This window comes from Leptopilina heterotoma, unplaced genomic scaffold (genome assembly GCF_015476425.1).
Source record: "Leptopilina heterotoma isolate Lh14 unplaced genomic scaffold, ASM1547642v1 Lhet_26, whole genome shotgun sequence".
NCBI classification, from domain to species: Eukaryota; Metazoa; Arthropoda; class Insecta; order Hymenoptera; family Figitidae; genus Leptopilina; species Leptopilina heterotoma.
In genome coordinates, this window is record NW_025110969.1 from 1422534 (window position 1) to 1449746 (window position 27213).

Here is a 27213-nt window from a genome sequence, read left to right on the forward strand (position 1 = left end):
TTCTTGAAAATTCAATTAGTTTGAGGCATTTAATAAAATTCTTTGAAAAATTCAATTATTTTCATAAATAACAAAATTTTTTACATAAATTCAATTCTTTTTAAACATTTTAATAAAATTTTTCCGAATAATTCAATTATTTTCATAAATATAATAAAATTTTTTACATAAATTCAATTATTTTCGTAAATAATGAAATTCTTTTTAGGAATTCAATTATTTTCAAGTATAATAAAACTCATAATGGAATTTCAATTATTTTTAATACAATTTTAATGGAATTCCTCGAAAAATGTAATTATTCTTAAAAATTATATGAAAACTCGTCGAAAGAATTTAATTATTTAAAAATTTTGTGAAATATAATTTCTTATGGGAATTCAATTTTAAGAAACATTCAATTTTCAATTTTAAAAAGGTTTTAAATTATAATTTTTGAAAATTTAAATTTTTCTCACCTTTAGCTGACAATTCTGTAGAAGAATTATTTTTTTTTAAAGTTTAATTAAATTTTATTTGAAAGTATTTTTTTGAAATTTTTATTTTCTAATAAATTTAATTCAAGAAAATCCAAATAATTGACATTTTGTAAAATTGAATTGTAATTGTAAACAAATGAATTTGAAAATTCTTAAAGAACTTTTTTAAAAATTTGTTAAGAATATTATTGGATTTATAGAAGAATTTTAGTTAAAAACACTAAATAAAATTAATTTTGGAAAAGTTACTAATTATTGCAGAATTTCTATTATTTTCAAGAGTAATAAAATTCTTTGCAGAAATTTAATTATGTTCAAGAATAAAAAAATTCTTCTTAGGAATTCAATTATTTTCACAAATAATAAATCTCATCGCAGAATTTAAATTATTTTTAATATAATTTTAATCGAATTCCTCGAAAAATGTAATTATTCTTAAAAATGTTATTAAAATTGGTCAGAATAATTCAGTTATTTAAAAATTTCTTGATAAAATTTTTTATCAGAATTGAATTCTAAGAAACATACAATTATTCATTAAATTATTTGTTTTTGTATTTAAATAATTGAATTCTAGTAGAATTTTCTAATAAAAATTGATTTAAAAGTTCATTTCAGTTAAAATTTTAGATTATAATTGAATATTAAAAGCAATACATAAAGTGATTTTTTCGAAATAAGTAAATTATGAAATTAATTTTTTTGACAAAGTTTAATTGAATTTTTTCGGAAGTTATTTGAAGCTTTTATTTTTTAATATATATTTAATTAATTTAATTGAAGAGTTTTCGAATATTCGAAATTTTGTAAAATTGAATTATAAACGAATGGATTTGAAAATTCTAAAAAAGAACTTTTTCAAGAATTATTAAAAATAATTGATTTAAAGATGAATTTTAGTTAAAAATTGTAGAAAATAATAATTGAATTGAAATTATGAAAATAATTTTGGGGAAGTTACAGTAATAATATTCTTATAATATAAAATAATGATTTTATCATTTTTGGTCCGTAATGTCTGTATTTTTAATACTTTCACTGGTTCGAGGCCTGATACCATCTATTTTACCTTTTTTGAAATTGCAATTTTTTGGTTTTTAACTGTTCGTATATAATTTTTTACTATTTTAAAAATTAAATTTCAAAGATAAAAAAACTTTTTCAAATATAACTTTTTGTATGTAATATTTTTTTTAAAAATGGTAAAACATTTTGTAGATTTGTAAAAGGAAAATATTAAATTATAGTAGATATTTAAAAAAGCATTGCTACTGCATTTACAGAAATCAGAAATATGTAGATTCAGATGGCAAATAGAAAAATTTCAAAGCCCCCTTATTTCCATATGAAAATTGGAATCAAAAGGTTTTTGAGGTCACCGATTATAAATCCTTTATCAGATTAGCAAAACGAACAATAGTCAATTCAATGTTGCGGTTAGGAAAATAGAAAGCTTTATTAACCTTGCATAGAAGCTATAGGAAAATGGAAAAATATTTTTTTTAAAACGCAAATTAAACGTATTTTTTTTTAGTTAAATTTTATTTTATTCTTGACTCTATACGAAATTTATTTGAATTGTGAGGAGCATTTTGGTCAATGAATTTTTAGGTCACTCAATTTTTATAGTCAATCAAATTTTTAGAAAAGCAAAAACAAAATTCTGAATGTAGTTCCATGAATTTCGAAAGTATGTTTAAATTTTTAGAAGTAAATCAATTATAATTTTTTCCATTTGTTTTACTAAATACGTCATTTTTTTTACAATTTATAGTATTTTTTGAGACACTGAATCAAATCTATGGTTCACATGTCAATAACTAAATTAAATGAAATTTCGTAAATAATACTCTTATGAAAACGGATGTGAAATTTTTTTGTTTTAAATTAAAATTGCGTACAGGATCAATTTCATTAAAATTTGTACATGTGGAGATCTGTTTACATTTTTCGTATTTTCTGTTTGCTTTACGAGACTCCATGATGTACAGTGACAGTTTATGTGTCTCTTCCACATGATGCATGAACTCCATGTTTACGATATTTCCCCTTTCTCATGAAAATATGCGAGTTGGCTGTAATTTTAACTTTTCATTCAAAAAAAGAGAGACAAAAAAAATGTGTGAAAAAAATAATAATTCAATTTAAAATATTAATTTTTAAAATAATGTCTCTTAGTTTTTTTTCGTTTATTATTTAAGTTTTTGACGTTGATATTTTTGCATATTAGCTACTAAAACCTACTATATTTACTATTTTTTTTACGTTTATGCTACTATTTGGGTACTTTTTCTAAATTTCAGCCACTAAAAGCTACTATTTATGTTTTTTCTTAGAATTTTCACTACTTTAAATTTGCTAATACTAGAAATCAAAAAACTATTTTCAAAAAATATAATCAAATTCTTTAAAACGATTTAATTATTTTCAATAACTATTATTTTCATAAAACTTCGCAAAAGAATTCAATTATTTAAAAAAAATTGATTAAATTCATTCAAAATTCAATTATTTTCATAAATAATATTTGGCCCTTTTTCAGCACCATTCTTTCCACGCGAATTCAGTTAATTTAGAAAGGCATTTTTAAAAAAAATTGAAAAATCAATTATTTAACAAAATTTTTATATAATTCTTCACAATAATTCAATTACTTTCATTAATAATAACATTTTTTATGGAATTCAATTTTTTAATAAAAATTTCGATAAAATTCTAAGCAGGAATTCAATTATTTCCATAAATAATAAAACTCATCGAAGAATTTCAATTATTTTTAATACTATTTTAACTTATTGAATCGAAAAATTCAATTATTTTGATAAATAAAGCTTTCCACAATAATTCAATTATTTAAAATAAAATTTTCCTAATATTTATTATATTTCGAAAAAATTAATTTTTTAAAACAATGTTTATCAAATTCTTGCAAAGAATTCAATTATTTTTAAAAATAGCAAAATTTTTTACAGAAATTCAATTCTTTTAAAAACATTTGAATAAAATTTTTTCGCAATAATTCAATTACTTTCATAAATATAATAAAATTCTTCTCAGGAATTCAATTATTTTTGAAAAATTTAATAAAATTCCTAGGAACTATTCAATTATTTTTATAAATAATGAAATTCATCGCAGGATTTCAATTATTTTTAATAAAATTTTACAAGAATTGCTCAAAAAATGTGATTATTCTTAAAAATTTAATTTCAATTCCACGAAACAATAAATTATTAAAAAAAATGTTTTTTTTTAAATTCTTTGGAAGAATTCAATGATTTATAAAAATATTATAATGTTTCACAGGAATTCATTTTCATATTTCATATTTTCAAATATTTTAATATAATTGTTTGAAAGAAATAAATTATTTTAATTACAATTTTAATTAAATTTTTTTTGAAATAATTCAATTATTCTTTTAGATTTTAATAAAATTCTTCCCAAGAATTCAATTATTTACATAAATAATTCTTCGAAAGAATTAAATTATAAAAGATAAATAACAAAATTATTCCCAAAAATTCAATTATTTTCAGGAATTTTAATAAAATTCTTTGCAAAATTCAATTATTTTCCAAAAAAAAAAATTTTCATTACAAGAATTCAATTATTTTTAAAAATAATAAATTTCTTCTTGGAAATTCAATTATTTAAAAAAATTCTAATGAAATCGTTTTAGAATTGAATTATTTTCATAAATAATAAAATACTTTTTAAGAATTCAATTATTTTAAAAATAATTTAATAAAATACGACATAGACGTTCAATTATTTCCGAAAATTTGACTAGAATTCTTTGTAAAATTTAATTATTTTTAAAAACTTTTTGCAATTCAATGATTTCCAATATCTACTATTTTCATAAAATTTCCAAACAGAATTCAATTATTTAAAAAATTTTTGGAAAAGATCTTCGTAAGAATTCAATTTTTTTCATGAATAATAGATTTCTCAGGAATTCAATTGTTGATAATTAGAATTCGCATAAAATTAGTCGAAAGTAATCAATTATTTAAAAAATTTTATAAAATTCTTCGCAAGAATTAAATTATTTTTATAAATAAATTGAAATTTTGCCAAAAATTTTTTAATATTTTTGAATTTCTGCGAAGAATTTTATTATTTTTCAAAATAATTTCTCAAAATTGAATTCTAATGAAGAATTCTATCAAAAAAATTTGTAAATAATTTAATTCCTGTGAAATTTTTTTTATTTATGAAATTCATGAAATGTTTGCGATGAATGTTCTTAAAGATTTTTTTTTTTAATAATTGAATTCTTTTAGAAAATTTTATTAAAATAGTAGATATTGAAAATGTAATAGAATTAAGGGAAATTTTTGAAAATAATTAAAATTTTGACAAGAATTTTAATAGAATCTCTTGAAAATAATTGAATCTCGGTGAAGAATTTTATTATTTATAAAGATAATTGAAATTTTGACTAGAATTTTTTTAAATTCATAAATATTTAAATTCTTTCATGGATAATAAAATTCGTTGCAGGTCTTTCTTATTCTGCTAAAAAATTATTTATTTGCAGGATGAGAAAAAAGTAAATATTTTTGATGAAATTTAGGCAAAAGTCAGGAAAATAAAATTTAGAATGGAATTTTTCTCAGTTTTGTGAAGTGTCTAAAACGAGTTTTTTTGATCGTCAAGTTTAATTTTTCGATAGCTACTTTTTTTTTAGTTTGAAAACTACTTTTTAAAAATTAATTATCGAGTGCGAAGTCTGCTTATGTTTTGCTTTTTGTTTTATTCCTGTAATAAAGTTAGTACTTTTTAATCTATATTCAAAACTTTTATTTTTTGCTACATAAAGTTTATTTTTCATTTTTACATCTAAATTATTGATGTGGCCACTTAATATTTTATTATTTGCCTTTCAGAAGCAAATTTTCTTTTCAAAATTACCCACTGTTTGTCTAAAGAAACACAACAAGTCATTGGGGATTCTACTACATTTTTACCACATCCTTTTCTACCAATATTTTTAGAATTACTTTCACAATATAATCTACAATATCCTTTTTTGTTTTCTGGACATTTGGTGCTAGCTGCCATAACTTTTGAAAACAAGAAGAATTGGAAACATTAAATGGACCCAAATTATTATAAAATTTTTTTATTAGTACGAATATTGAAATCCAAATTTAGTATTCTCTTCCTACTAATATTGTAGGTATTTTTTATTAGGATTTTGTACTTAAAGTGTAACCTCCATTATCCGAAATAATAGTTTCTTTTTTTCATGTTATTGTTGTACAGATAAATGTAAAAAATTATTTTGTGCAACACCTGTAAGGAAAGTAATACTTTGCATGCCTGTAAAGTAGGCGCAAAACAGTACTTTGCTGCACTAGTGCGGCAAAGTGCTTACTTTGTTGCACTTGTGCGGCAAAGTTCTTAAACTTTTGGGTTTTTTTTGGTGATATACATAGATATTTGTTTTCTATTTGTAGAATACCTGTTTTTTACAGTAATATACGCGTAGAAAACCACCTATATTACGTGCGGTAACATACGTTCCAAACCCTGCTAAACAGTACGTATATTGGCGTCAACTAGCGTTTTCAAACAGCTTTTTTTATCAAAACCAAAAGGTGTTGCACAAAGTACTGTGTGCAACACGTACGAAAGAAGATTTTCCGACTTCGTGCAAATTGCTGCCCTCGCTTCGCTCGGGACAGCAAACTTTGCACTCGTCGGAAAACAGCTTCTTTCTGTACTTGTTGCACAATATACTATTATGGTCATGTTATTCAGTGGTAAGAAATGTTTGATTAGAAAAAGGGGTTAAATCAGCAAAACAAGGGAGAAAAGGTGACAAATCATTAAAAGAAGGTGAAAAAGGTGACAAAATTGAAAAAAAGGACGTAAAAAGCGTTTAAAGCGCGTATAAATTTTCAAACCAGTTAAATAATCCTACTAAACCTTCTTGTTTTAACACCCTTAAAATTTTCTGCATCACAACTTATATCATATCTAGCATTTCGTAATAATAAAAATGGAAAGGAAAGGAAAGGGTGGAAAAAAAATCTGTATTTATGTCAAATTCATTGTTCGTTGCTTTTCATTGTTAGAAGAAAATGTCGCGAAAGATGCAAGAAAGCATTTTAAAGAGAATGAAAAAAAAAGAGAATAAATTCTTCTTTTTCACACACAGGACTCAGAAGGAGACACTCCGCTGCACGACGCAATCTCCAAGAAACGAGATGACATGCTGGCTCTGTTGTTGGACCATGCAGCAGACATCACCCTTACAAACAACAATGGCTTCAACGCTCTGCACCATGCCGCACTCCGTGGAAATCCAAGGTGAGTGGAACATTTTCGATGTGACGTGCTCGCTTTTGTCCGGAAGCGTTTAGAGCCTTGAATGTCTCGATTGTTGGTGCAATGCTGCTTAAAATCCCTCACCAAAAACCATTTCAGATAAAGGAAATCTTCAAATTCAACCTCCATCCTTTCAACTCTCTCTCTTAACACACATATCTTATCGGACTTCTTTTCTCTCTTTTTTTTTTGTTAAAATGCAATTCTTTTTGAAAAATTATATCTGATCTCTCTCTCTCTCTCGATACCATTAATTTTCCACCGTATTGAATTTGTTGATTGATTTAAACTCTTTGAATAAAAGTTTTTACATCGAAATGATGATCCCTTACTGCCATTGGAAACTGGGAACTTAAATCCTCACTTTGAACGTAATCATAAAAAAAGTTTCTATTAGAAACTTTAACCAGACTTTGAGTCTATTGAAAGCGACAGCATTAGGGAATCTTTCGACACTAAAACGTTAACGCCAAAGTTTTCTAGGTTTAAATTTTTTATCGCATACGGAAAAAAAAAGTTAATTATTAAACTTTTAATTTCAAAGTATTAAAAAAGAACTCGGTTAGCTATTTATATTTATAATAGTTTAAATTCTAAAATTCTTTTTTACAAACTATATTCAAAAATTGATATTTTTTCAACAAAAAAAAACAGTAGCTTTACATGTTAATTAAATTTTCGTTGTATGAATAATCCGTATAGGTATGCACTGCATTTATACGAATTAATAAACCAGAGATAAAAAATATATTGTAACCATTTTTCTAAAAAATTGTTATTTGGAAAATTGGTAAATTATTTAAACTTTTTTTATATGAAACCTTTTTTCAATTCAAAATTTTAATTGAGTTTTTTGAAAAATTGTTTCCTCGGCTTTGAAACGAATCGACTGACCTATATATATATGTAGGTAGACCTTCGGCGAATGGAATTTTAATAAATATTAAATGGATTTTCCTAAAATTTGTTTCTCGTGGATATTTAAAATCGTTGTAAAAACTGAAAACTCAACATATTAAATTCATGATCAGTAATCCAAAAATTGAGGTAAATTCAAGGTTGCTAGAAAAATTTTATTTTGTTTTTCCCATATAAATTTTATTTTTCATTTTTACGCTATAATAATGATTGATATGATCAATTAACATTTCATTATTTGTCTTTTATAAATATATTTTCTTTTAAACATTACCCTCAGCCGAGTGCAACACAACAAGTCATTGCGTTTCCCATCCGATTTTTACTACATCCTTTAATACCATCCGCTTTGTCGCTAGACTTATTGCAATTTAATTTACACATTCCATTCTTGTTTTCCGGACATCTTAAGGTAGATCCAGAAAAGCCTACATTTGACAATAAAATAAAATTATGAACGTTATAAAAAGGTAAAGGTTATTTTGAAAAATAACTTAAACTCTAGAATGTTCATTTTGACATATTGTTTTTTCACTCTCACAGGACTCGAACTAGGTCCGTTTTGCATCCAGTCGGTAAAAATAAGTTTTTTTAAAAAAAGGTCCATAAAGTCCGTAATTTGATAGAAAAAGGAATTGTTCAATATAATATGGAGAATTTTAGAGAAATTACAAATGATTGCAGAAAATCTATTATTTTCAAAAGTAATAAATTTCTTCTGAAAAATTCAATTATATGTTCAAAAATTTTAATAAATTCTCGTGAAAATTTCAATTATTTTTAGAAATAATTAAATTCTTCTCCAAAATACAATTATTTTCAAAAATTTTAATAAAATTCTTATTGGCAAAATTTCACTGGAATTCAATTATTTACAAAATTTTTATTAAATTTTTTTCGAAATAATTCAATTATTTTCATAAGTAATTAAAATTTTATAGGAATTCAATTATTTAAACTACAAAATTTCGAAAAATTTTTCCAAAAACATTAAATATTTAAAAAGATTTTTATAAAATTCGTCGCAAGAATTCAATATTATTTAAAAAATTTTAACAAGGTTCTTTCCAAGAATTCAATTATTTTTATAAATATTAAAATTCTTCACCGAAATTAAATTATTTTTATAAACTTTACTAAAATTCGTTGCAAGAATTCAATTATTATTTATATAAATAATAAAATTCTTCTACGAAATTCAATTATTTTTACAAATTTTAATAAAATTCTTGGCCAAATTACTCAGGAATTCAATTATTTTCAAAAATAATAAAATTCTTGTCAAAATTTCAATTATTTTCAACAAATTTTCCTCAATTTAATGATTTTCAATATTTATTATTTTAAAAAATTTTCCAAAAGAATTCAATTATTGGAAAAAATTTTAATGAAATTCTACGCAAACATTTAATTATTTTTATGAATAATAAAATTTTCACAGGAATTCAATTATTTACAAATTTTTTATAAATTTCTTCGCAATAATTCAATTATTTTCAAAAATTTTAATAAATTCTCGTCACTAATTCAATTATCTTTAGAAATATTAAAATTCATCTCCGAAATTCAATTATTTTCAAAAATAATAAAATTCTTGACAAAATTTCAATTATTTTCAAAAATTTCCCTCAATTGAATGATTTTTAATATTTTATTATTTTAATAAATTGTTCCAAAATAATTCAATTATTTAAAAAAAATTTTGATAAATTTCTACGAAAACATTAAATTGTTTTCATAAATAATAAAATTTTCACAGGAATTCAATAATTTACAAATTTTTTTATAAATTTCTTCACGATAATTCAATTATTTTCATAAATAATAAAAACATCATAAAAATTCAATTATTTACAAATTCTTTATTTAAATTCTTTGCAAAATTTCAATAATTTTCAAAAAATTTCCCCAATTCTATGTTTTTTAATATCTACTATTTTAATAAAATTTTTACAGGCATTCAATTATATTCGTAATTATTAAAAATAATAATTAAAGGAATTTTAGTTAAAAATAATAAAATTCTTCTTAGGGATTCAATTATTTTCACAAATAATAAAACTCATCGCAGAATTTCAAATATTTTTAATACATTTTTAATCGAATTTCTCGAAAAGTGCAATTATTCTGAAATATTTTATTAAAATTTGTCAAAAGAATTCAATTATTTAAAAATTCCTTGATAAAATTCTTTATGAGAATAATTGAATTTTAAGAAACATACAATTATTCAATAATTATTTGTTTTTGTATTTAAATAATTGAATTAACTGAAAATTTTTAATTTATTATTCTTTTATAAATAGAAAAAATAAATGATGAGGAGTATTTTAAAAAACCTTTTGGATTTATATTTTCATAGGGGAAAAAAGGATTGGAAATAAATTATAATTTTTCAGTAAAACTTAAAATGGAAATTTTTTTTTGTAAATTCAACTTTTCACATTATTATAATTATTTTTATTAATATAATTTTATATAGGTATGTATATAATATTTTTGCGAAAAACTTTTATGAAATGAATTCTAAGAATATATCAACTTTCTGAAGGAAATTAGAAAATTAAACTTACTTGCATTTACATAGGTATAGTCAATAATGAATATTATTAACAAAATGAATATAAAATTCACACGTAGAAATTGTGGCATTTTGACTTTTTTTTAATTAAAAATTTTGAGCCTTTATAATTATACAACTCTCTAAATATTGTTACATTTACAAATGTAAGTTACTTCGTAGTAATTTGACTTTTATAAGATTGACAGAAAAATACTTGGACAATTATATAGATAGCAAAAGAGTAATAAATAATAACTTATCTACAGCAAGAACGAAGGTTAAGTAACCGATAGTGTTTTTACTTTACAAAAATTATCAGAAAAAATCTTTGTTAAAAAACATGTTAAAATATGTGAATAATGTAAATTTACTTCAAAATATTAAAAAAAAACGAATTTAAAAACGAATTTAAAAATACAATTTAGAAAAAAATCTTTTTAAATGGAAACGTGTAAATAAATTTATTTCAAATTTTGGCGCTTAACCGCTTTTGCAATGATTTGAATTTTGAAGTAATGTAAAGGCCCCTCCGGGGGGGTGGGGCTTTATGGGACCACTTTTTGACCTGTAAGTTAAAAAATGGGTCAACTGTGACCTATATTTTTACGTATCGTAACGGTCCTTAAGGGGGGGGGTAATGTAACGGCCCCTTGGGAAAAGGGCCCTTTATTTTCATTCTTCAAATTTACAAATATATTAAAAACAATTTTGTTTCTTAGGTCCTTTGGTCTTTTTCAGAGCGCGTCATAATTACACAGGAAATGAAAAGTGTTGTTTTCACCCGAATTCAGGTTAAAACAACACTTTTCATTTCCTGTGTAGAGTACCAAAATTCAAAATGGCGTATCCAATATGGAGGAAATACTTTCGTTAGAGAAAAAACAGCAAACTTTGATTTTCTATATATTATTTCTAAATTTAAGTTAGTGAAAGAGATTTTTTTTTCAAAAAGATTTGAAATGTGATAAGATTCCGTAATACATGAATTTTGATAAAAATTCCCTGGTTTCCTTAAAAAGTCGATATTTCTGCGAGTGTGAGCAATTTTTTTTTTTTTTTATTTTTTGTATATTATTCAATGCGTCGCGCGCTACGTATTGCTTCTTTTGAAAGCATGTCGCTTCCAAACGCGGAAGTCGTTCTTCCTTTTGACCTCTGAACTCTAACGTAGCCAAGTCAAGAGCGTCGTTGCCCTCTCCGTTCTCCCCGGACCGTTCTATGGAGTGCTCAAGCGGATGTCCGGAGACGTAATTTCCTGTCTGGTCCCCCTCATCGTAGAAACCGCTCAGCGCTTTGTAGGTTACATTTCGATTCTCCGGGGGCTTCGACAAAATTCAACCTAGTTTTCTTGCTTCTTCTGTGATTTCACTGCATCCCAAGTATCTCCGAGATTCATTCTGGGTACCATTAAAATTCTGCAATGTCGACGTGACCTTGACGTTAACGAGAGGAACGTCTCTTTTCATATATATACATAGTGACGTTGCACGAAAAAGAAAAAAAAAATTGAAGATTGTGAAGCTTTAAGATCATTAGGGGATATTTTTATGTCTAATCTCTTTGTATATTATAAAAAAAAGGAAGAATATGAAAAACAAATTTTACAATTTTTCCTTTTGAACCTATTTTATATTTTTATGAATTTATTATCAACGTTTATTTTAACGACGATTCGGGAAAATTTGCAGTAGAAGAAATCTTCTTACCATAAAAAAAGAGTTAAGAACGCTCAAGGTATGAACATTGTGATCTGAAGTCAATTCATCATATTGCATTTATAGGGATTATTTTCATACAGTCAGCATATAAAACATGTCCTTAATGCTTAATCACCCCACAGCATCCCTTTCAATAACAAGTTACTTAAATCGATTATGTAATTTCACCCCATTTTCAGTCCATTTTCACTTCACATTCACTTTCACCCCACTTTCACTTTCCACTTCACATTTACTTTCACTTTCATTCTACTTTCACATTTCAATCCTTTTTTATTATACCTTCACTTTCACACTGCACTTTCACTTCGAGGGGTCTATTCTTTTAACTTCCCTTTCCCTTCACTTCATTTTCACTAAAATAAAAACTTTCACTCTACTTTCACTTCACTTGCCTTTGAATTCAACTTGACTTTCGCTTCACTCTCACTTTACTTTCACTTCATTTTGATTCAGTAAATGAGATAAGTTAAATTCAATAAAAATGAAGTGAGAGTGAAGCGAAAGTCAAGTGTAAATGTTTATTGAAAGTGATTTTCACTTTCACTCTCACTTCACTTTTACTTCCTTTTTATTGAATAAATGAGATAAGTTAAATTCAATAAAAATTAAGTAAAATAAATAAATTATAATTCTAAAAGTGAAGTGAGAGTGAAGCTAAAGTCAAGTTAAGTTTAATTGAGAGTGAAGTGAGATTAAAGTGAAAGTGAAGTGAAAGTATTTATTAAAAGTGATTTTCACTTCACTCTCTCTTCACTCTCTCTTCACTTTTACTTCATTTTTATTGAATAAATGAGATAAGTTAAATTCAATAAAAATGAAGTAAAAGTAAAGTGATAATCAAGTTAAGTTTAATTGAGAGTGAAGTGAGATTAAAGTGAAAGTGTTTATTAAAAGTGATTTTCACTTTACTTTTACTTAACTTTCCCTTCACTCTCAATTAAATTGAACTTGATTATCACTTTACTTTTACTTCATTTTTATTGAATTTAACTTATCTCATTTATTCAATAAAAATGAAGTGAAATTAAAGTGAGAGTGAAGTTAAATACAAGTTAAGTGTAATTGAGAGTGAAGTGAGAGTGAAGTGAAAATCACTTTTAATAAACACTTTCACTTCACTTTCACTTTACTCTCACTTCACTTTAAGAATTATAATTTATTTATTATACTTAATTTTTATTGAATTTAACTTATCTCATTTTTTTAATAAAAAGGAAGTAAAAGTGAAGTGAGAGTGAAAGTGATAATCACTTTCAATAAACATTTTCACTTGACTTTCACTTCACTCTCAATTGAATTTAACTTGATTATCACTTCGCTCTTACTTCATTTTTATTGCAGTTAACTTATCTTAATTATTCAATAAAAATGAAGTGAAAGTGAAGTGAGAGTGAAGTGAAAATCACGTTCAATAAACACTTTCATATCACTTTACTTTTACTCTCACTTCACTCTCAATTAAATTTAACTTGATTTTCGCTTCACTCTCACTTCACTTTTATTGAATTTAACTTATTTATTCAATAAAAATGAAGTGAAAGTTAAGTGAGAGTGAAGTGAAAATCAAGTTAAATTTATTGAGAGTGAAGTAATTGTGAAGTGAGAGTGAAGTGAAAATCACGTTTAATAAACACTTTCATTTCACCTTCACTTTACTCTCACTTCACTCTCAATTAAGTTAAATTTGTCTTTCGCTTCACTTTCACTTCACTTTTAGAATTATAATTTATTTATTTTCCTTAATTTTTATTGAATTTAATTTATCTCATTTATTCAATAAAAATGAAGTAAAAGAGAAGGGAGAGTGAAAGTGAAAGTGTTTAGTTTAGTGAAAAAGAAGTGAAGGGAAAGTGAATTGAAGTGAAGTTACAGAATCGACTTCCTGAAGTGAAAGAGCAATGAAAGTAGAATGAAAATTTGGAATGTAAATAAAGTTAAATTCAACAGAAATAATGTGACAGTGAAAGTAAATTGAAAGTCAAGTGAAAGTCAAGTCAAAGTGAAGTGAGAGTGAAAAGAAAGTAAAGTCACTTTTCTCTCTATTTGCACTTCATTTTTTAATTATTTTTCACTTCAATTTTGCTTTAAATAAATTTCTCAGGGATCTCAATTAGTCCCAATTTACCTAATCACCTTTTTCCATTTTTACTTTTATTTTCACTTTCATTTTTACTTTCATTTTGACACATTTTTATTTTCACTTTCATTCTCACTTTCACTTTGAAAGATTTTTATTTTCCCATTTATTCTCACTTTCACTTGCATTATCACGAGTATCACTTTGGTAGATATTTTATTTTTACTTTCATTTGCATTTTGTTATTGAATTTTTATTTTTAATATCATTTTTACTTTCACTTTGATAGAAAGAGAAAATAAAAGTCTGTCAAAGTGAAAATGAAAATGAAAGTGAAAATAAAAATATATTAAAATAAAAATAAGAGTACATCAAAATAAAACTATATGTAAGTGAAAATTAAATTCTATCAAAATGAAAATGAAATTAAAAATGAGAATAAAAATTGAAAGTAAAAAAGAATTCTGTCATATTGAAAGTAAAAATTAAAATAAAAGAAATAAAAAATTAAAATTTGTCAAAGTGAAAGAAAGTGAAAATGCAAGTAAAAGTTGAAATCAGTAAAAGTGAAATTGAAAGAAAAAAATAAAAATTTATTTAGAGTGAAAATGAAAGTGAAAGAAAATATTAGGTGAAATTGAAAGTAGAAATTAAATTACGTAACTTACTTTATTATCGTAATGATTATTTTTTTCCTAAAATCATTGTTCATTACATCCTTATAAACAGAGCGTTACGTGTCAGTAAATTGCCCTCCTCATCAAGAACAAACAATTAATTAAGATTAGAAATGTTATGACCGAACAGTGAAGGGAAGATCATTGTGATATTCAATCAATTACGTCTCATATTAATTGATTGGGAAATCGAATGATTTTACCTTAACTGGTTGATGCTAATTGATTGAATACCTCAATGAAGTCACCTCCATTGGTTGGGGGTGACAGTCTGCTTGTAGGTAATTAATTAGATTTGTAGGTCACACTTTTTTCACCTAAAAACAATAAACACAATTTAGGTGCAGCATTCATTACTCAAGCACCTTTCAGATGTTTTTGATTCAAGAGATGATGAGTGCACCGTTAATTGTGTACGTAAATTTTGACTAAGACTTTGACTAAGAATTTGACTAAAACTTTGAGTAAGACTTTGACTAAGACTAAAACTGAGACTTTGACTAAGAGTTTGACTAAGACTGAAACTTTGATTAAGACTCTGACAAAGACTTTGAGTAAGACTTTGACTATAACTAAGACTGAGACTTTGACTGAGACCTTGACTAAGAGTTTGAGTAAGACTTTGACTAAGACTAAAACTGAGACTTTGACTAAGAGTTTGACTAAGACTGAAACTTTGATTAAGACTCTGACAAAGACTTTGAGTAAGACTTTGACTATAACTAAGACTGAGACTTTGACTGAGACCTTGACTAAGAGTTTGAGTAAGACTTTGACTAAGACTAAAACTGAGACTTTGACTAAGAGTTTGACTAAGACTGAAACTTTGATTAAGACTCTGACAAAGACTTTGACTAAAACTTTGAGTAAGACTTTGACTATAACTAAGACTGAGACTTTGACTGAGACCTTGACTAAGAGTTTGAGTAAGACTTTGACTAAGACTAAAACTGAGACTTTGACTAAGAGTTTGACTAAGACTGAAACTTCGATTAAGACTCCGACAAAGACTTTGACTAAAACTTTGAGTAAGACTTTGACTATAACTAAGACTGAGACTTTGACTGAGACCTTGACTAAGACTTTGAGTTAGACTTTGACTAATACTTTGACTAAGACGTTGACTATGACTAAGACTGAGACCTTGACTAAGACTTTGACTAAGGCGGTGACTGAGACTCTGACTAAGATCATAACTTAGACTTTGATTAAGACTTTGTCTAAGACTAAGACTATGACTAAGACTAAGGCTTTGACTAAGACCAAGACTAAGACAGGGTGATGGTCAATGCTCCTCGTTTTGACATTCAAATTTTCATCAATTTGTATAGTTTAATTTGAAAAATTATGTCTAAAGGAAAATTAAATTCTTCCAATAATTATAAAAGATTGTTTGGAAAATAAAATTTGACCCTCCCTCCACATAATATAGATATTCTTTTAAATTGAAATTTTACATTTCACGTATATATATAATAATAAATGGAAGGAGAATGGCTCGTAAATTTCTTGAAATAATTACACGATTTGAACAGTTGACATAATACAATTGGACTTACAGACATTGGGTATTTTCGTTCACGATAAAATGCGGTTTGGTTCCTTGCACCCACACTATTAGTGTTTGTGCACAATTTATGGCTACTCGTTGTCGAACGTTGCGCTTAACCGCATTCTCCAAACGTGATTTAGCTAAATGTACTTTCTGCCGTACGAAATGGCAACTCTGATCGGTCAACCGATCTTATTATTGAGTCATCCAAAATTGCCAAAGTTTACGACATGAACTGAAAATCTGCGAGTTTCGTCATTTCATTTTTTTTCTTTTTGCTATTTTTATTGTTCTTTTTTATATGTTTTTCATGCTGTTTGCTGTTTTATCTTCCGATCATATCAAACTTGTAATTATTTACATTCTTTTATTGATTTCTTCTCTTAGAATAGGAGACAAGGTGATGAAATCTATTGGTTTAAAAAATGAAATGAAAAGATTCGGGATTTTTGCCAAAAACTCAAAGTTTTACTTAAAAAATCTAATTTTTCCTTTGCCCATATTTTATCAGCATTCCCAAATTTTTAAAACTAAAAAAAAATGTTTTATTACATTTATTTACGAATTTTTTTTAATTGTAAAATTACTCGAAAACAGTAATAAATTATTTTTTAAAAAAATATTTAATCATTATTATTACTCTATAGGAATTAAGATTTTAAAAAAATTTTAAATTCATGCCTTTATGAAATTCTACAACCTAAAAAAATATTATCATAAAACATGAAGATATCAATCACTCGGAGTGATTAATATCTTCATGTTTTATAATAATTTCAATTTCCATAAAATTTAAAAAAGAATGGAATAAAATTCGTTGTAGAAATTCAATTTTTTTTAAAAATAATATTTTTAATAGGATTTCAATTATTTAAAAAAAATTTAATAAAATTTGTTGCAATAATTCAATTATTCTCCTATAAATAATAAAATTCTTCACAGGATTTCTTTTATTATTTTGAATTCAATTTTAAGTACATTCTTCGAAAAATGTAATTATTTAAAAAAATTTTATTAAAATTCTTCGAAAGAATTCAATTATCAATTATTTTTATTTTTAATAATATTTACAAAATTTTCTTGATAATTTTTAAATTCAATTTTACGAAATTTCGATTCATCGAAAATTCTTCAATTAAATGCTTAGAAAATAAAATCTTAAAATAATTTCAAACAAAATTTAACTAAAATTTTTCAAAAAAAAAATTAATTCTACAGAATTCTTAGTTAAAAGTATGAAAAATTCAAATTTTCAAATATTTTAACTTGAAACCTTTTCAAAATTCAATTATATTTAAAAATTCATGCTATAATGCTTTCAATAATAAATTATTATCTAAAATTTCAACTGAAATTCATTTTTAAAACAATTTGTTTTAGAAAATTCAACGAGAATTTAATTATTTAAATACAAAAATAAATAATTTATTAAATAAATAAATGTTTATCAAAATTGAATTCTCATAAAGTATTTTATCAGCATACTTGAATTTTTTCGACGAATTTTAATACAATTTTAAAGAATTAAATTTTTCGATGTATTTTAATAAAATTTGTAAGCATAATTACATTTTTTGAGGAATTTAATTCAAATTGTATTAAAAATTATTAAAATTCTGCGATGATTTTTATTATTATTTACAAAAATAATAAAATTTCGAAAAAGAATTTTATTATTTTTATGAAAATAATTGAATTTACAAAAATAATTTTTTTATTCATGAAAATCATTGAATTTCTAAAAAGAGTTTTATTATTTATGAAAATAATTTAATGTTTGCGTAGAATTTTATAAAAAATTTGTAAATAGTTGAATTTCCGTGAACTTTTTATTATTTATGAAAATAATTTAATGTTTGCGTAGAATTTTATTAAATTTTTTTTTAAATAATTGAATTCGTTTGAAAAAAATTATAAAAATAGTAGCTATTGAAAATCATTGAATTGAGGAAAATTTTTGAAAATAATTGAAATTTTGACAAGAATTTTAATAAAATTTTGTGAAAATAATTAAATTTTGGAGAAGACTTTTAATATTTATGAAAATAATTGAATTTTTTGCAACGAATTTTATTAAAATTTTGAAGAATAATTACATTTTTCAAGAAGTTTGATTAAAAATGTATTAAAAGTAATTGAAATTCAGCGATCAATTTTATTATTTATGAAAATAATTGAATTCCTAACAAAATTTATATTATTTATAGAAATAATTGAATCTCTGTGAAAAATATTATTTATGAAAATAATTAAATGTTTGTCTAGAATTTTATTAAAATTTTTTTTGAATAATTGACTTCTTTTGGAAAATTTTATGAAAATAGTAGATAATGAAAATCATTGAATTGAGAAACATTTTTAGAAATAATTGAAATTTTACCAAGAATTTTATTAAAATTTTTGAAAATAATTGAATTTCGGATAAGAATTTTTGTTATTTATAAAAATAATTGAAATTATGACAAAGATTTTTTTAAATTTCCGAATATAATTGAATGTCTGCGAAGAATTTTATGATTTACAAAAATAATTGAAATTTTTAGAAAAATTTTTGAAAAATAATTGAATTTCTGAGAAGAATTTTATTTTTTTTTTATTAAGATAATTGAAATTTTGACAACAATTTTTTTTTTCAATTTTCAAAGATAATTAAATGTTTGCGACAAATTTTATTATTTACGAAAATGATTGAATTTTTGAGAAGAGTTTTATTACTGATAAAGATAGTTGAAATTTTGACAAGAATTTTTTTTAAGTTTTCGAACATAATTGAATTTCTTCAAAAAATATTGTTTACGAAAATAATTGAATTTCTTCGAAAAATATTGTTTACGAAAATAATTGAATTTTTCAGGAGAATTTCATTAAAATTTTTGAAAATAATTGAAATTTTGACAAAGATTTTATTAAAATTTTTGAAAATAATTGAATTTGGAGAAGAATTTTATTATTTTTAAAAATAATTGAATTTTTACGCGAATTTAAAAAAAATTTTGTACTTAATTGAATTTTTGCGAAGAATTTTATTAGTTTTGAAAATAATTGAATTTGTAACTTCTCCAAAATTCAATTTTTTGCCATTATCTTAATAAAAAATCCCTGACTTTTCCCTGATTTCCCTGACCTTTGGCAACTCTGAAGAAATTAGTATAGTAATATAGTTAGTATTTAGTTAGTATTTTTTAATTAATTAAAAAAAATTTTTTAATTAATAAGGATTTTACCATACTTTTCTAGCTTTTAGCCACACTTTTATTTTCAGAATTTATTAAACTTGAGTTCTAAATTCTTCGTCATTTGAGTGTTAATTATTTTAACGCTAACTGTAAAAATAAAATTCTGAGTTATTTGAGGATTTTTAAGTTAAGCTGCAAGGACCGCAATTTGGGATGTTGGGAATGGCTTTTTGAACATGTCTGGACTGTCGTTTGTAGCGTGTGCAAATGTGAATGAAACATCATGGAAAAGGGACTGAAAACGAGTCAAGAGTTGGCTCTTTGATGTCGCCTTGTTCCTACTATACTCTGATTGTACCACAACACACCGAGGTGCATACAAGGCTAACTCTACCCAATCAAGTTTTGTTTTGTCAGGACTCCAGCCGCGCGTGTATGCTCTGCGTTCGAGAGTTTATTTCGACTCCCTCGGGTCACGTTGCATTGCTTCCTCCTCACTCATCTTCTGTGATTAGAATTTTATAACCATCTCAAATCCTTGTTTTCCTCGCACTTAACCCTTCTGTTAAAAAAACAAAAAATCCCCGATAATTATTAACTATATTAATCTTCGTATTCCTTCATTCATACTGTCCGCAGTTTGAAGTTGCTTTTGTTTTTTTTTTTTTCTTTAAAAAATATTGTTTGACAAATTGAAAATATTCCGGTATTTTTTCACGATTTATAATAAAATAATATTGGAAATTAGAAAATACAAAAAAAATTATGATTAACAAATGAAAAATATACCCATTTTGTTTTTTACATGCTTTTTTCTATAACAAATTCGGTTTGACTGATCTAAATAATTATGCAAATTATTCTCCATTTTATTTATAAGAAATACTAGAAAATTGTTAATTGTTCAAAAATTTTTATTAAAAAGTAGGAAATTACCCATTTTATGCATAATTTTTATTTCTCAATAACAATATTGTTTACAAACTCATTTTTTTCTTTTGGGAAGAAAAACGTTTGATATTCCCGTTTCTTCATATTTTTCTATAAAATTCTCAATTTTCATAAAGAAATAATTTGCATCAATTCTATTTCTCATTTTCAATTGTTTTAATAAAATTCAAAGTTTTTTAAAAATAAAGGAAAAACATGTTTATAAATTATATTTGTCAATTAGAAATTTTAATTGAAAATGAAACTGAAAATTTTTGAATTTTTGGAAAATAAAGGAAAAAATTTTAATGTAAAAAATGTTCTGTTAAATTTATTTACGAATATCTTTAATTGTAAAATTATTCGAAAACAATAATTTCTTTTTTAAATATCTTAAATATTATTATTTTCCCATAAGAATTAACATTTTCAAAAATTTAAAATTTTAAAATTTTAAAGACTCGGAGTGATCGATTTTTTCATGTTTTATAATAATTAACGATGATCGAGTGTTAAAATCATTATTTTATATTATAAGAATATTGTTACTGTAACTTGTTAAAAATTATTTTCATATTCAATTATTATCTAAAATTTAAACTAAAATTCATTTTCAAATCAATTTTTATTAGAAAATTCTATACGAGAATTCAATTATTTAAATATAAAAGTAAATTATTTATTAAATAATTGCATGTTTTTTAAAATTTAATTCTTATAAAGAATTTTATTAACAAATTTTTAAAGAATTGAATTCTTTTGACGAATTTAAATAAAGTTTTTTAGAATAGTCACATTTTTCAAGAAATTCGATTAAAATTATAATAAAAATAATTGAAATTCTGCGATAAGTTTTATTATTTCCAAAAATAATTGAATTATTGAAAAGAAACTTATAAAAAATTTGTAAATATTTAAATTTCTGTGAAATTTTTATTATTTATGAAAATAATTAAATGTTTGCGTACAATTTTATTAAAATTATTTTTAAATAATTGAATTCTTTTGGGTAGTTTTATTAAAATAGTAGATATTGAAAATCATTCATATGAGAAAATTTTTTGAAAACAATTGAAATTTTGACAAGAATTTTATTAAAATTTTTGAAAATAATTGAATTTATAAAAAAAGTTGTTATTTATGAATATAATTGAATTCCTAAAATGAATTTCATTATATATTTATGAAAATAATTGAATTTATAAAAATAATTTTTTTATTTGTAAAAATAATTGAATTCATAAAGATAATTTTATTATTTATATGAAAATAACTGAATTCATAAAAATAATTTTATTATTTATGAAAATAATTGAAGCCCTGTAAAAAATTTTACTATCTACAAAAATAATTGAATGTTTGCCTAGAATTTTATAAAAACTTTTTTTGCACAGAATTTTATTAAACTCTTTAAAAATAATTTTTGTTATTATTATAAAAATAATTGAAATTTGGACAAGAATTTTTCCAAGTTTTCGAACATAATTGAATTTTTTAGAAAAATATTATGTTTACGAAAATAATTGAATTTCTGTGAAAAATATAGTTTACGAAAATAATTGAATTTTTCAGGAGAATTCGAGAGAATTTCATTAAAATTTTTGAAAATAATTGAATTTGTAGAAAGAATTTTTTATTTATGCAAATAATTAAATTCATAAACATAATTTTATTATTTATGAAAATAATTGAATGATGATTGCGAAGAAATTTATAAAAAAAAATTCGTAAATAATTGAATTCCTGTGAAATAGTTATTATTATTTAATAAAATAATTCTTTTAAAAAATTTTATTAAAATATTAGATGTTGAAAATCGTTGAATTAAGAAAAATTTTTGAAAATAATTAAATTTCTGTATTTGTAACTTCTTCAAAATTCAATTGTTTTAGTGTTTTTAACTAAAATTCTTCTGTAAATCCATTATTTTTAATAATTAATTATATATTGACAAATTGAACTAATTTTAGATTTTGAATTATTAAAATTTTTCTAAAATCTAAGTTCATTAAAATTTCTAATTAAATTCATTCAACATTGAAATTTTGAAAAACTTCAAATTGTAATCGTTTGAAGTTCATTTATTTATGAAAATTGTAAGCGTAACTCTTTTAAAATTGAATTAATTTTGAAATATTTAAGTAAAATTATTCATTAAATAATTTATTTATTTTATGATAGTTGTTCAAGATTTAAGTTATTAAAAAAAAATTTTTTTGTCAGAAATTGAAAAAATTGAAGGTTTTGTATTAGAATTCGTGGTAATTTTCTAGTTTATGAGTCAAACAAAAGAGACTAAAAAATTCAGAATTTTCTTATGAATTCTAAAAATTAAATTTTTTTCAGTACTTTTAATAAAAATTCCTAACTTTTCCCTGAATTCCCTATGTCAGAATATGTGATTATTATAATTATAATAATATTAAAACTATATATTATTCTAATTCATATTTTATAAAAAAAAATTTGAATTAAAAATTTTTACGTTCTAATTTATAAAATTGCTAATTTTATTTAAAAAAGTGAGTAAGAAATTAGCCGCGTGCGTAAGCGCATGAATATTGTTGCTAGTTAGAATTTTAAAAAATTCATAGGAAAATTTCAACATTTTCAATTGGAAAATAAAAATGTTGAAATGATTAGGTATGTAAATCGTAAGTATAAAGTTTCTAAATTTCTATATATCTGTAAACTAAAGATATGTTGCAGTATAAAGATTTCCGTTCCCGAAGCAAAAGACATTTTTCTTCCCCATTCCTGCGTATAAATTTCGAAAAAATAACATTCGACTTTTATACGTCCATAAAATTTGTTTTTATTTGTGTCATGTCCTCTAGAAAAATCAGGCCATCCAGAAAGAAGTTTTGAATTCCCAAGATTGAGATTTCGATTCAAGTTTGTTGAAATGAGTATTTGATGGGTTTTAGGGTTTTGTACCCTGCTATTCCCGACAACAGGATCAGGATAAATCTTGTTAAGTCAAAGATTGAATGAAATTCTCTGAAAGGTAAATCGCAATTCTGCATTGAGGATCAATTTCACACCCTTCATATCAATGTCCCTTTTTCCTTCTGCCATTTTCGACCTCGACAAATCCACCCTCTCTTTCTTTGAGTTCCTCTCGCACCCTATTGAAAAAAAGGGAAGAGAGAAGAGGGTGCCGCCACCAAACATTATTCACCTCGTGAAATAATTCTCCGATCGACATATCAGTCAGTAAACTTGAAAATAGTCGTTAGATTCCTTGGGTAATTATCTCTGCCTTCACCGATTCCCAACTTTATTCCTTTTAGAAATAGATAAGAGAGAGAGAGAGAGAGAGAGAGAGAGAGAGAGAGAGGGGGTGAGCTTAAATAACTCCCTCGATACGGAGCCATTCAATTTAACCCGCCTGGAATTAAATTACTTCTAATAGTTTCGTAATTATATTGGATGCTGTTAAATAATTATTGCGAGACAAAACCTTGGGTTTCTGTATATAAAGAGGGAAGATTCTCTACAGGTTCGTTATGTTCTTAGTCAGTAAATTAAAAAGATTTTCCAAGAGGAATTCAATTCATTTCAAATAAATAAAATATATAGAATAAAAATAATATTTAATTTTAATTGACATTAATTTATTTCAATATATTTAATTATTTATTTAAAATTTTGCAACAGAAGAAGATTATTTAATGGAAAAAAATATTAAAATTGTTGACCTTTTAAGATTATAGTAAATTATGAGCTATTAAAAAGCACTAATTTTCACTAGAAAGGATTAAAGTTATCCACTTTTGGATTATTTTTTTCTTTGATAAACATTTGTCTCTAAATCAAAATTAAATGATTTTTAACATAAATTACTTTTTAATAAATTATTGTTACACTTAAAAAATTATTTATAAAAAGGTTTCAATCCACTTTCACTTGAATTTCACTTCAAACCTTTATGAAATTCAACAACTTATAATAATTTAAATTTCCATAAAATTTTTCAAAAAAAAAAAAAATTTAACTATTTACAAAAATTTTTTAAAAATCCTTAACTAGAATTCAATTATTTTTACAAATAATAAAATTTATTAAATGAATTCAAATATTTAAAAAAAAAATTTACTGAAATTCGTTGTAGGGATTCAATTATTTTCCTAAATAATAAAATTCTTCACAGGATTTCAATTTTTTTAAAAAATGTAATAAAAGAATAATCTTCAACTGTCATGAAATCATTAATTTGATCCTACTAAACTTTAGTCTAATCTATTTAATTTCTAATTTTATTCAAACTGAATAAATGAAAGTAAATAAGATTTTAATAAATAAACCAATTTTTCCCACAAATTTAACATCTCAAGCTAAGAACTGATAATATTTTCTTCATGATAAAATGTTTCATTCATTATATCTTTACCGCAATTTTCTTCAGGAGTGAGAAATAAATCTCGTATTTTAATGCATAATTTAATTCATCGCGTTTTGCATGCAAAATGAAATGGAAATAATGCCACGAAAAAGATATGAAAAATATATTTTCCCTGCATCACAAAAATGAAAAAAAAAATGGATAAACACAATAATTGTAAAAATGTGAGAAGAATATTTTATAGTATTTCCGATTAAAAGGGCAAAAAAAAAATATATTTTTTTTGTTTATAAATCATAAAAAATACATATATTTTTTTGTTTATAAAACAAAAAATATTTCTTTTTGTTCATAAAACAAAAAAATATATTTTATGTTTATAAAACATAAAAAAATATTTTTTTTGTTCATAAAACAAAAAAATATATTTTATGTTTATAAAACATAAAAAAATATTTTTTTTGTTCATAAAACAAAAGAATATATTTTTTTATAAAACATAAAAAGATGTCTATTTTTTTTTGTTTATAAAACAAAAAAATATACCTTTTCTTTGTTTTTAATCGGAAATACAGGCTTCACAGTCTGTTCCCTATTTTCCTAAAAGTCCCCTTTTTTAATTTTGGCCCCTAAACGTACCCTATTTTCAAAATTTCCCATAAATTTCCCCTATTTTTCTCGTCGCAGAAAATTAATTTTTTTTCAATAATTTTTAAGTAATTCTGCAAAAGAATTCAATTATCTTGATAACCAACAAAATTCTCCGCATAAAATCAATTTTTCTAAGGATTTTTAAAGAAATTCTTTTCCAAAATTTAATTATTTTGATAAATATCAAAATTCTTCTCAAGAATTCAATTATTGTCAAAAATTTTAATTAAATTCTTGGCAAAATTTCAATTATTTAAACAAAATTTAATAAAATACTTGGAAAGAATTCAATTATTTTTATAAATTTTAATGAATATCTCGTCAAGAATTCAATTATTTTTATAAATAGAAAAATTTTTCGCCAAAAATTCAATTATTTTCAAAAATTTTAATAAAATTCTTTGCAAAATTTCAATTATTTTCAAAAGTTTTTCGCAATTCAATGTTTTTAAATATTTACTATTTTCATAAAATTTATCAACAGATTTAATTATAAAAAAACTTTTTGACACAATTCTACGAAAAGATTCAATTATTTTCATAAATAATAAAATTTCATTTACGAATTCAATTATTTTTAATTGAATCATCGCAGAATTTCAAATATTTTTAATACAATTTTAAATAAATTCCTTGAAAAATGCAATTATTATTAAAAATTTTATTAAAACTTGAGGAAAGAATTCAATTTTAAGAAACATTCAATTATTTAATAAAACAATATAATTCGTTGCAATAATTCAAATATTTTTATAAATAACATTTAATTCGCCGCAGAAAATCAATTATTTTCAAAAATTTTTTAATAATTTTGCAAAAGAATTCAAATAGCTTGATAAACAATAAAATTGCACAAATTCTTTCCATAAAATCAATTATTCTAAGGAATTTTAATAAAATTCTTTTCCAAAATTCAATTATTTTGTTAAATATCAATATTCATCGCAAGAATTTAATTCTTTTGAAAAGTAATAAAATACTTTGCAGAAATTAAATTATTTTCAAAATTTTTTGAAAATTCTCGTCAAGAATTAAATTATCTTTATAAATAGATAGGGAAAATCTTTTCAAGAATTAAATTATTGTCAAAAATTTTAATAAAATTCTTTTTATGAATTCAATTATTTTCAAAAAATATTATTTAAATTCTTCTTAGGAATTCAATTAATTTTAAAAAATTTAATAAAATTCTTCAAAAAGTTTTTAATTATTTTCAAAAATTGTTATAAAATTCTTTAATATAATAAATTTTATTAAAATTTTAATTAAATTCCTGAAAAGAAATTAAATATTTTAAATAGTTGTTAATACAATTCTTCGTAAAAATTAAATTTTAAGAATCATTCAATATTATTTATTTTTGTATTTAAATAATTCATTTCTCGTAAAATTAAATTATTGTTTATCGTACTTTCAATTAACAATTCTGAAGAATTAATTTTTTTGAAAAAGTTTAATTGAATAATATTTGATGTTATTGATTTAAAGTAGAATTTCAGTTAAAAATTCTAGAAAATGTTAATTGAATTGGAATGATACAAATAATTTTGAAGAAATTTTAGTAACAATATATTCTTATAATAAAAAACTAATGATTTTGTCAGTCGGTCATCTTTATGTTTTTATAATAATATTCTTATGAGTTGTTCAGTTTGAAATTTTTGAACGTCTTAATTCCAATGAAAAAAAAGTTATTATTAAATATTTATTTTAAATAAAACTATTGATGTTCTCGAATAATTTGACTTTTGAAGAAATTTGTAAATAAATTTAATACAAAAT

At 23.0% G+C, this 27213-nt stretch overlaps 1 protein-coding gene and 1 long non-coding RNA gene across 4 annotated transcripts in view; one reads left to right on the forward strand and one right to left on the reverse strand.

The window, feature by feature from the left end:
- LOC122503376 (E3 ubiquitin-protein ligase MIB1) overlaps positions 1-27213 on the forward strand; it is a 744700-nt gene that overhangs the window by 164769 nt on the left and 552718 nt on the right. For all 3 annotated transcript variants that reach the window (XM_043613883.1, XM_043613884.1, XM_043613885.1), the window contains exon 9: positions 6652-6803. In XM_043613883.1, coding sequence (XP_043469818.1) covers positions 6652-6803 — 152 coding nt within the window. The remainder of the gene's footprint in view (positions 1-6651; positions 6804-27213) is intronic.
- Positions 7874-12544, reverse strand: LOC122503381. Its single transcript, XR_006301737.1, has 2 exons — positions 10313-12544; positions 7874-8167 (listed from the first exon to the last, which is right to left on the reverse strand). It is a non-coding gene; the product is annotated as an uncharacterized LOC122503381 (long non-coding RNA).